Source organism: Mirounga angustirostris, unplaced genomic scaffold, assembly GCF_029215605.1.
Source record: "Mirounga angustirostris isolate CCGP_5_RB_7025 unplaced genomic scaffold, mMirAng1.0.hap1 SCAF_13, whole genome shotgun sequence".
NCBI lineage: Eukaryota > Metazoa > Chordata > Mammalia > Carnivora > Phocidae > Mirounga > Mirounga angustirostris.
This window is the reverse complement of record NW_026991721.1, coordinates 44,153,092-44,165,157: the sequence shown is the minus strand read 5'-3', so window position 1 is coordinate 44,165,157 and position 12,066 is coordinate 44,153,092. Positions and strand designations below refer to the sequence as shown.

The window sequence follows — 12,066 nt, the reverse complement described above, 5'->3', positions numbered from 1 at the left end:
GTAATTCTCATATATACATATATATATGTGTGTGTGTGTGACAAATTTTCATAATACTTATACCCACACAAGAAAATTAAAATGAGCACATATAAAAACTGAGGAAATCCAAATAAAGTCTCTAATTTACTTAATAACATTGTACCAATGTCCATTTCTCCGGTTTGATAATGTGCTGTGGTTATATGTCATTGTTGGGGAAAGCAGGAAAATAGTAAGGGAGAAATCTATGTACTATCTTGGCAACTTCTGTTCTTGCTCCTGTGAATCTTAAAGACTTAAAAAGGTAAAGTTCATGAGATGGCCTTATAACAAAACAAAATCAGTCCTTTCTTTGTAGTTTATTTATTGAATCTCCTTTCTTCTATTTGATAGTGTGACAATTATTCTTACTTTGGATAAGAGTTGTCTACTTTATAGGATAACTGTCTCTTCTTTAACACATTGGTGAATATAGCTAACTAAACTGTATTTCAATATATCACTCAAAATAATTTTTCAGATATAGTGAATTTTGTAACATGTTGTCAATCACATTTCCCATCCATTTGAAATTCATTATGAGATTTGGGAAGTTTAATATGGATGTTATTAAATTTACATATAATGCAAATTGTGATTTAGTCATATTTATGCAACATTCAATTACATTTTTAGGACATGATACTATTTTAATTTACAAATGAAAATATCATATGTTTGAAAAGAATAGTCAATGTGTTAAAAGTTTGATCAAAGAGGACTGCATTCACTTTGACAAGTATTGTGCTAAGTATGGAAAGTAAGAGAAAAATTTGTTGATTGATTACACATTATTTCTTTATGAATTATATGTAGTGGTTTTTAAATGATCACTATCTTTGGATTTTTTTGCCTATTTTAGAGCTGGAGTTGATTTTGAGGTGATTGTCGCCTTACTAACATTAGCTAACATAAATAAAACCAGATAAAGATTTATTTAGTATTCAGATTATACTTGATAAAGGAATTTTCCAATTCTAACAAAAATAAGTGGAAAAGTCCATATGTGGAAAAAGTATTAGTGCAATAGTTTGGCAAGGGATAGTTTCATTGGTATTATTCAAGTTTCTACAAATATTTCATTTTCAAATAACTCATGTCAAGCCAAAGTAATTCAATTTATTTATAAGAAAACAAAACTTGAATCTATTTCATTCAAGAAAATGGAATATTTGAGAATTGATGAAAGAGCAATATATTGTTTATCAGTTGCTAATATTGATTGACCTTGATTTTTTAAATTGAACTTTTTTGAAATAATTATTGATAGGCATGCAGTTATAAGAAATAATACAGAGAGATCCTGTGTAACCATAACCTGGTTTCCTATAACATATTACAGGAATATAGTATAATATCACAAGTAGGATATTAACATTAACAATATTGACATTGATACAGTCAAGACACAGAACGTTTCCATCAATATAAACATCTCTCATATTGTCCTTTTACAGCCACTCACTCCCTCCCAATTCCACCCCTTCATTAACTCCTAGCAACCATTAATCTGTTCTCCATATTTATAATTTTGCTGTTCTAAGAATATTATATAAATAACTTACTGGTAATTAATCTTTGTAAGTAATCTTTGGGGATTGACTTTTTTCATTCAGCATAATTCTCTGGAGATTCAGTTTGCTGCATGTATCATTAGTTGGTTCCTTTTATTCATTTTTATTTTGTGATATGGATGTACCACAATTTATTTAACCATTTACCTATTGAAAGACAAGCGAGTTGTTTTCCGTATTTGGCTATGATAAATACAGCTTTTAGAAACATTTGTGTACAGGTTTTTATGTGAATATAAGCTTTCATTTCTCTGAGATAAATGCCTAAGAGCTCAGTTGTATGGTAAGCAAATGTTTATAAGAAATTGGCATCCTTTTTAACAGAGTAGCTGTACCATTTTACAAAGGAGCCAACTTTCATGGGGATGACAGAGAGGGAAGAGGGATAAGGGGGGAAGAAGGGAGCAGAGGAGGAGAGGGGATGAGAGAGAAGTGGGGGAGAGCAAATTTTTAAAAATTTGAAAAAGCTGAGATCCAACAGCACGTGAGGCTCTGGGCCAGGTGTAGCACCCTGCCTTTTCCTTTTGGTTATGTGAAAAAATTAACATCCTCTTCATGCTTAGGCTACTTTGGGTTAATTTTTTATCTTTGCAACAGAAGCATCCTTTCTCTAAGGCTATTGTCCCCATGAGGCTGGAACTCTGACCATGGACACCCCTCACCTTACATCCTTTTAACCTCAAAATGGAGACAAAACAGACATGTTTTCCACCAGTTTCAGTGTATTTCCAGGGAAGGCCTCTGAGCATGTGCCTAGCTTGAGACACATGCTTCCCCTGGACAAAACCCTATGGCTAAGAGAAGGAGCCACTGTGTTTTGTATATAGTGTTCACTGATGTATTCTTAATGTCTAGATGACCGCCTGGTAGATGCTTCATAAATACTGACCAAATGAGTGACGATTGCTGGAGAAGAAGGTTTTAGTGGGAGACTGAAGAAATCAGCCTCCAAGGTCTAACTTTAATGTTCACTGTTTTTTAAATGATCACTATCTTTGGATTTTTTTTGCCTATTTTAGAGCTGGAGTTGATTTTGAGGCGATTGTTGCCTAGGGTGATAGACTGGGAGGTTAATAACACAATTTTTTAAACGTAACTTTCTATCCATTAGTTACTGTGTTGATGGGTTTAATTTTACTTTGCATCTTCCATGTTCCATAAGCTCTTAGAGATACTGTATAAACTTATTTCATTAAATGGTTTTTTCTCACTTTGCAAGCCTCAGTGTGTGAATTGGTTTTGAGGCAAGTCAAGGTAAATACTTGAGCAGATGCAGTTACATACTGTTGATTTTCACGACAGAACAAACGCTTGAAGGATGAACAGACTTGGCACATACGGAACCTACTAAAGGAGCTGAGTGAAGAGAAGTCAGACGGGTTACCAGTTGTAACAAGAGAAGATGTTGAAAAAGCAATGAAGGAAAAATGGAAGTTTGAAAGAGACCAGGAAGAAAACTTGAAAGGTGACTTAGGAACTTAAAGTTATTTCTTGAATGTGTTCATGCTTTTGTCCCCTAATATGTTCAGATGAGAGCATTACCACCGCAGGCACACACACGTGTGTATAAATGGGCAGGAGAGGGAAGTAACAAGTGGGCAGAGCTACTAGAGCCAAGTGAGGAGGAAGAAGAAGGGCACTGATCAAAAACAAGGCAGAGGAAAACCACCTGGCTCTTGACACCAGACAACAGCCTGCTAGCTACCACCCTGAAGTCCTCACAGGGGGGATTTGTTCTTTCTTTGGGGAAATTCTCTTGTCTGGCAGCTTCTTTGGCTTCCAACTCAGTTCAGACTTGGGAACAGGGTGAATATTGCCATGAAGCTGCCCCCTCACACCAGTATCATTAAGGGAGCTAAGCCCCCCATTTCGGTGGGGAAAGAGGCATGAGAGTTGGCAAGGGGGAAGGTTGGAGGACATGGACAGAAATGATGCTAGGTGCAGAAGATGAAAGAGCATGACCTCTCTTGCCATGGACTTAGGAAATACCACGGTCCCTTGGGTTAAGTCATACATCGTTTTAACACATGCATTCCTTTAAAAAATTTTTTTCATTCCTTTATCCTAAATTTGCTGCTAAGATTTCCCAAGCCACTTTTGCCAGGACCTCTATACATACCATCTAGCTAGGAAGCCGGAAAACTTGGGGAAGAGATGTGAGTGTTCTCAGGAAGCAGTACTAGGAGCTGGGAGTCAAAATGAGGACTAGATTCCCTGAATTTCTCCAAGTAGTTCAGAGAGCCTACCGACCCAAGCACTTTACACAGAGCAAGCACACCATCTGTAAATATTTGTGGTTTTGAATGAAATAGTTGCCAAGGTCAACCATCAATCAGCAAACTTCATTTTTAGGGGTCTCCACAACTGTTGCCTGTTCTGGCCCGTCCCTTGATGGGCAGCGGTGATGTCATGAGGTGGTAGATACTGTATTTTGCAGGGCGCCTCTCCAGGAGACTTCTGTTTATGTTTGGAAGGAAGACTTTAATAAGTCCCTTGAGATGGGAGTGAGACCACAGAGGATACTCAGATGTGCTCACTAAACTGCCTTTGCAGGGAAATAGGCCCAGCTAGCCGAGATGTGCCTGTTTACAGTTTGGGCTGAGTGCTGGGACGTGTGTGTCATGCACAACTGGGGCCAAGCTGGGTGACAGAGCACAGCAGAGGAGGCCTGGGCATGTGCAGTGGCCCAAGGACAAGAGGAGTCCGCAGATGCCGAGGGAGGGAGGGAAAGCCGGAGGACAGGCGGATGGGAAAAGGCTTTGTGAGGCTGTTCTGTTAGTCCCAGGGAGTCACTGTAACCTGACTGGGTTTGGGGAGCAGCGGCGGCAGCTTCATTTGGCAGCTTGTTGCAGTACAGAATCTCAGGCCCATCCAGGTCTACTGACTTAGAATCTGCCCTGGGACAAGATCCTGGGGGATTCCTATGCACAGGAAGGTTCGAGAAAGACTGATGTAACCGCTTTTTTTCACCTTTTATTTAGGACTCTTCAGTTGCCTGGATAAAAACTTAACCCAAACTAGCCTAAACATAAAGAGGGTGTTAATTTTTTCATAAAACCAAACAGAAAAAAGGCAGGGTGCTCTGGACCTGGACCCAGAGCCTCACGTGCTGTCAGATCTCAGCATTTTTCTTTTTTTTTTTTTTTTTTAAGATTTTATTTATTTATTTGACAGAGAGAGACACAGCGAGAGAGGGAACACAAGCAGGGGGAGTGGGAGAGGGAGAAGCAGGCTCCCCGTAGAGCAGGGAGCCTGATGCGGGACTCGATCCCAGGACCCTGGGATCATGACCTGAGCTGAAGCCAGTCGCTTAACCAACTGAGCCACCCAGGCACCCTCAGCATTTTTCTTTTTTTTAAATCTCCTCTGCCTCTCCCTCCTTCTCTCCCCCCGCCATCCCCCTCCTCTGTCTCTTACCCCTCTTCTCTCTCTGTCTTGCCCCCGAAAGTTGGCTCCTTTTTCTGAGGCTGTTGTCCTCATGAGGCTGGAACTCAGACCATGGACACTTCTCACTTTACATCCTCTTTACCTCCAAATGGAGACAAAAGAGACATGTTTTCCACCAGTTTCAGTGAATGTGTGTCCAGGGAAGGCCTCTGAGCGTGTGCCTAGCTTGAGACACATGCTCCCCACTGGACAAATCCCTACAGCCAGGAGAAGGAGCCACTGTAATTGGCCTACGTATTTGACAAGGGGTAGGAGAAGGGGCGGGACATGGGCTCAGGCAAAGTAGAACAACAGCCACGACATGGACCTCTCTTTCAAAGACTTCAGTGACAGTAAGCAACCCTCCCTCAAAGGCTCACTGTGGTACAGGGCTGAGACAGCAGCTGTCTAAGCAGATAGGAGGGCAGCTCATCAGGCAGGTTACGGCGGTATTCATTGTTTAATGGCAATAGCAAGTGTCATTTATTAAGGGATTTAAAAATACATGATCTTATTTACAGCCTTGGAAAAAGACACGTCTGGAGTCCTTCTGGACTCCTCTATATTCAAGAACATTCCCCCGGCCTGATTGCAATGCTTCAGCCATTCCATAAACATTTATTGAGCACCAACTAAGTGCCAGACTCTGTGCTAAGTGCTGGTTTTGTTGAGAAGAATAAGATGTGGTTTTGCCTTCAGGGAGCTCTCAAACAAGATGGTGTGTGGCACTGAGCCAAAGGGCCATTAAGTTCAATGTACCCTGCTCCTTGTAGTACTTCCAGTTCCAAAATATCTAGAAGCATGAGACCCGGCCTAAAGATGGAGTAGAATATCATGTTTAGCAAGTGCCCCAGGGCAAACTGAAGGTTTATATGGGTGACACAGCTCAGTATTTGTACATTTTTTACTAGAGAATTTATCTTTCACTCTGAAGGCATTTGTAAGCAGGGACCAGGGAAGACATGTTGAGATTACTGTTGTATGGTATCATCTCACACAAGGGAATGTCCTGTCCCAAACACTGAACTTTAGATGATGGAAGCAACCTATTTATTTACAAAAATGGTTGCCAGGGACAGCACAGGATATATATTGAATTCGCTTTGCCCAGAGGCACAATGGTCAGAAAAGTGACAATTTATTAATAAAAAGTCTATGTGATATAATGTACAAAATAGGACACTTATCAAGCTACCATGGGAATAATTTAAGCTTGTGGGTTCCTAGGCATATAGGTAGTCTATTAACCTATCAGTCACAGCCTAAAACCACACATCTATTTTATAATTGGAAGCTTAATTTTACTTGGATTATGCATCATGAGGGATAAACAATAGTTGAAATAGTTTAGATTTCCTTTCATTGTAGATAAAAAATTGTATTTATGAGTTAACAGCATTTTAGTAGCAGGCCTTTCAGACCTTAACTTCATAAAATCGGATTGCAATTTATCATGGTTGCAAGAACAATGGCAATGACATGGTGTCTTGATTTTCTCTCAACAGATATGCGCGTGCAAATAAATAACGCCGAGAAACTATTTCTTGAGAAACTCAGTGAAAAGGAATACTGGGAAGAATACAAGAATGTAGGGAGTGAACAACATGCTAAACTCATTACCTCCTTGCAGAATGACATCAATAGAGTTAAAGAAAATGCAGAGAAAATGTCAGGTCAGTTGTGACAAAGCTAGTTCAAATTCAATAGAAAATCTTTGGAGAGCAGCCCTTTTGTAGAAGAGAAAAATGTGTACTCCCTAAATCATTCTTTACTCTCTATCAGCACAAGAAGCTATGAACCTAAGGGTAAAGGTGGAGAGAGGAGAGAAACTCTCCCAGGACCACCAATGGAACTGAGAAGTAGAAGGATGCGGGGGAGGGGCAGTGGAGAATCCCTGAGACCAACTGTCTTGGAGAAAGAAAGAAGCTTCATTCAGTGGGTGGTGTCTGCATGCTCCCATACCTACATCTGGGGCAATTCCACCGAGGTAGGAAGGTCCTGGGCCGGAGTTATATTGAAAAGAAATTTACCTGAGGCAAGTTAAAAACAAATTAACCAGGCTGTAAAACCAGAATCATTGTAGAGAAACGCCCAAGTAAACGCTAGGTTATAGTCAGAAAGAACTGAAGAACAAACACAAGACGGGAAATGGAGAGAGTATGGAGCGGGATGGCATCAGGTGTGATGAAGCTTACCAGGACTAGTTCTGGGAACCATGAGGCCACCTGTCTGTCACTGTGGCTAAGCACAGTGGCTTAAAAAACATTAGAAACCCAGAGACAGGAAAGTCATAGAGTAGAATAAATGGAGAAATCTGATGACTCAGAAGAACACTGGCCAGATGACAGCTCTGAGCCCGGCTGGTGATGGTGCCCTGAGTGGTGGAGGTGTTCATGTGGGGTCATTTCCATTATCCCCTGCGGGGGCCCTGTCGCAGGATATTCCACTGCTGGACCAAGTTTTCTGTAAGTTTCTCAGCTCAGGGCTTCTGCACCACAAAGGCAGTGTAAATTTGGTTCCAAATCAGACTGGGTTTAAAGTTCCAATTTTTCAAAAGGTTTTCCTCCCCAGAAGAAAAGTAGAGAATAAAAGGGACATCTTCTGGGGCATCTGGGTGGCACAATTGGTTAAGCGACTGACTCTTGGTTTCAGCTCAGGTCATGATCTCAAGGTCCTGAGATCAAGCCCGAGTCAGGCTCCATGCTTAGCAGGGCACCTGCTTGGAACTCTCTCTCCCCCTTCCTCTGCCCCTCCTTCCTGCCTACTCTCTCTCTAACAATAAATAAATAATTCTTTAAAAAAAAAGACAGAGGGGACACCTACCTACCCCTATCTCCCAGCCACTCAGATCCTCTCTCTAGATAAAACCACTATTACCAATTTCTTGTGTAATCTTTATCAGAAATATTTTATATCAATATATACAAAGCATGCTACAAATACAGTTTTGTACTTGCTTTTTCATGTAACAATATGGACATTCTTATAGATCAGTATATATTAGTACTTCTTCATTCTTCCAGTGACTACTTTGTTTTGTTGTAATATACTTTTTTTTACAAGTCTCCTACTCGTAAGCATTTAGATTGTTTCCTATATTTTACTATTACAAATAATGCTGCAATGAATTTTCTTAAATACCTCCTTTTATTGCAATGAATATCCTTGTATTTATATAATTTCACTTTTGTGTATCTCTAGGAAGGAATGGCTGGCCCAAAGTGCCCATTTATTTATTGTTATTTTGATAGGCATGGCCCTCCATAGAGCTTGTACCAAGTTTACTAACCACCCCCACCCCACCCCCAACCTCTCCCTATGTTCCTGCATCTTCAACAACAGAGACGTTAGCTAACTTTTTGTTCTTTGCCGGTCTTAAAAGTAGAAAATGGTATCTCATTATAGCTTTAATTTCCACTTCTCTTATTATGTGATAGTGAATATCTTTTCATAAGTTCCGGAAATGTAATAGGAAATATAGCTATATTTCCTTTTCTGTGAACCATCTGTTCACATCCCTTGCCCATTTTTCTACTGTGTTGTAGAGCTCTTTACATTTTAAGGAAATTAGCTCTTTAACTGTATACAAAGTACAAATATTACCCCCATTTGTCTTTTTTTTTTGTGGAGTATATTTATGGGGAGTCTTTTTTTGTGGAGTATATTTATGGGGACATGTTGAAGTTTTAGAGTGTCCAACCTAGATTTTTATTTTATGATATCTGAGATGATAAATTGCCCAATATTTTCTTCTAGAATATTTATGGCTTCATTTTAATATTTACATCTTTGATTTTTTGCGTGTCTACGAGGTAGGATACCAATTTTATTTTTTGCCAGATAGGTTTTCCAGTTGTCCTAACATCATCAAATAATTCATTTTAACCCTACTGATTTAAAATGCTGACTTTATGATACTTTAGTTTCCCATGTGTATTTGGGTCTCTCCCTATACTTTCTATTCTGTTCCACTGACCTATGTATTTGTGCACCAGTACTGTACTTTTAAAATAGTTATTGTTCAGGGAAGTTTAAAATTTTTAAATCCCCCCAACATTTCTTTATATTTTTAAATTAGGAGGAGTCACCTTCTCAGATAAACTTATTAACCCATTATCTTGATCAGAAATTTGGATGATTTCTTTGAGTTGAAAATTGTCATGCTGTGTATCCAGCTTTGGGATGGTGGTAATGACATTAATATATTGAATTACTTGCTGGTTAAACCTTAGTCTGTAGCTGAGTTTAGGTGTCATAGGAAAATAGTTGTTATGGGCTTTTCTTATTTGTCATTGGTTTTAGGCATTTCTCCTAACCATGCCGGTAGCAGCAGCAATCTGCTCAGGGACGATTAAAATACCCTGGGGGCCAGTAATTGGACAATGGATATGAGCAGGACACTTAAAGCGATTTATCTAAAGCCTTACTATTATATTGCCCTTTTTCCTCCCTTCTTCCATGATTTCTGTAGAATATTCCTCTCACACCCATGATCATGGAGTTTGTGGTAATAAGACTGGTTTACTTGCAAGGAACTAGTATTTTAGGGATAGGAGTGGTTATTGAAAAAGGATATTAAAGTAAAACTTTTTTAGTCTCAGTTTAAACTGGGGTGGCTATTTAACAGACACCACATTTCAGAGTAAACTGAGATACTGCCATGCCGATGAGACAGAAAACTGAATTCCAGTCTATAAAAGAAGTTGCACAGGTCAAGAAAAGATTGTTGGAAATTAGGGGACAGTGTTTAGAAAGAGATCTTGGTGTGCTGTAAGTCCCATGCTGTCCCACAAAGGGGCAGGTGAAAGGTAATTTCTTCCATCACCTCAAATCAAGATGGAGAATCTTTAAGGAAATTCCTCAGATTGTTCAGTATGTGCCCTCTGCAGTTTGGGAGACATGGAGGTCTAGTTTATGACCCATCTCTGGGAAATCTAGGGGATAAGGGACTGACTAATCATTCTGACAGCAGAGAAAAGGTAAAGTGGCCGCTGCCCTGAGCTAGGCCTGTGTCTTAGTCCATTCAGGTTACTATAACAAGATACCTTAAATGGGTGCCTTATAAACAACAGAAATTTATTTCTTACAGTTCTGCAGGCTGGGAAGTTCAAGATCAATGCCAGCAGATTTGGTGTCTGGTGAAAACCCACTTCCTGGTCCATAGACAGCCATCTTTAGTGGAAGGGACAAGGGAGCTCTCTGGAGTCTCTTTTTATAAGGGTGCTAATCCCATTCATGACGGTTCCCCCCTCTTGACCTAATGACCTCCCAAAGACCCCATCTCCAAATACCATCACACTGGGGATTATGTGTCAACGCATGAACTGGGGGTAGGGGGGCACAAAGATTCAGTCTGCAGCAGGCTACCCTCTCAGAGTTTGTCACGGCAAAGCATGAAAGTGTTTCCTACAAATCTGCTATGAGAGCAAGCTAGTCCTGTTAGATCTCCGTGATAGGGTCCCTAACAGAGAAATAGGAGCCTGCATGTATGGGAGGGAGCAATAGATTGAGAGCCAGAGGCCAAAGGAGAAGTTAGCCAGCCTCAAGGACAGTACAGCCCCTGCATCAAGGAACCACAGGTGAAATAACTAGCAATGGTGAGGGTGGTCCTCTGAAGAACCTATAAAACAGCCCCATGGAAAAGGAATCAACCCTAAGTGCCAGCTAGAACTAGAAAGTGCCACATTAGCTTGAGATAGTATCTGTCAAATGAGAGCTTTCTTGCCCCTTTCCATGCTTCTCTTCAACCCTGAGGGAGGAGGCATAGAAACTCAAATCAGAGGAAATAGTTGTATGTCCAGGTTGGGAAGGGAATAGCCACAGCTTAGAATGGAGTTTAAAGTTTTAATTATTACAAAAGACTGGATACATTAATTACTGGTTGGAGGGCCTCTTATTATCACAAAGGATCCAGAAAAGTAAGAAATTTGCCATATATCTTGTTGAGAGAGTTACTAGCCTCACAGTATGAATTTTAAAGGGAAGAGATAAAGCTAAGTTTGTTTGATGTCCCATGGTCATGTTTGTTGAATATAACACTTGCAGTGAGGAATGGGAAGACTGAAGATGGAAACAGAAGCCCATCAGATCAGTGGTGGCCCTAGAGATGGCTCCTCTCTACATTTGTCTTTTATGGTCTGTGTCCCCTTCATAGTGCCTCTGTTTTGCTCTGTCCCGTCCTCATTCTCTTCTTGCTTCCCACACACCAGTTCTTGCAGTTTTCTCCAGCCCAGTTTCTAAAGAGCTGGTGTCATCACCTACCTAATGAAGATGAGCGAAGACGTTTGTCCATGCCTCCTCATGGGCCATCAGTCAGCCATTCTGTGGTCAGCTCCCCAACCCTGCCTTATTCAGGAACATCCCTGAGCTCTGGGGGGAAGGGGAAGGAAGCACCTAGAGCTGCTTCCCTGAACTTTGGCTGGGAGATTTTGGGATAGTGGGTATAGGAAACACAGTCACTAATCCATCCAAGACAAGGCTTTATCTCTCAGTAAAAGGAAAGGGGACCTTAGTGAGGCCCAGCAATACAGAAAGTGTGGGGGTATGATAAGTCATTAGATATCAGGGTCACAGAGCATTTTTACTTTTGTCCTTCACCAGGCACACAGGACAGGAATCTCTAAAATTTCTTTGTACACTAATCGTGAGTTAAAAGATTTGGGTTCAAATGCACTTACAAAAAAGTAACATTACTTCTTTGAACATTAATTTCTTCATTTGTAAAATGGGAGTCCCTTGGTGATCTCCAAGAGAACTCACAAGAGAGGCTACCACCACCCTCCCCACAGAAGAGGGTCAGCACAGTGAGGTCGTGTGACACTGACAAGTGGTGAAAAGTGGGCAACAGACTCCCAGGAAAACTGTGGGGGAGCAGAGCAACACGGAGCCAGACACAGCAGGGAAGGTAGAACAATGCAAAGCAATCTTCAGCCCGCGTGGCTTTGCCATCAGCTTCTGAGAAGTGGCCACATTAGACAGGGGTCTGAGCAGCCAGGACTTTAAAGGCACAAAGCCAGAGTCTCCCGTGCTCCCAGTAGCAACGTCT

The 12,066-nt window shown here is 40.8% G+C and overlaps 2 protein-coding genes across 2 annotated transcripts in view; one reads left to right on the top strand and one right to left on the bottom strand.

Moving 5' to 3' along the window:
• Positions 1 to 12,066, top strand: part of CCDC83 (coiled-coil domain containing 83) — a 40,055-nt gene that overhangs the window by 10,811 nt on the left and 17,178 nt on the right. Inside the window, exons 3-4 of the mRNA XM_045892700.3 lie at positions 2,898 to 3,060; positions 6,527 to 6,694. Of these exons, the coding sequence (XP_045748656.1) occupies positions 2,898 to 3,060; positions 6,527 to 6,694 (331 nt within the window). The remainder of the gene's footprint in view (positions 1 to 2,897; positions 3,061 to 6,526; positions 6,695 to 12,066) is intronic.
• The window catches only part of SYTL2 (synaptotagmin like 2), a 198,963-nt gene that overhangs the window by 172,911 nt on the left and 13,986 nt on the right, over positions 1 to 12,066 (bottom strand). The gene's annotated exons all lie outside the window — the stretch shown is intronic.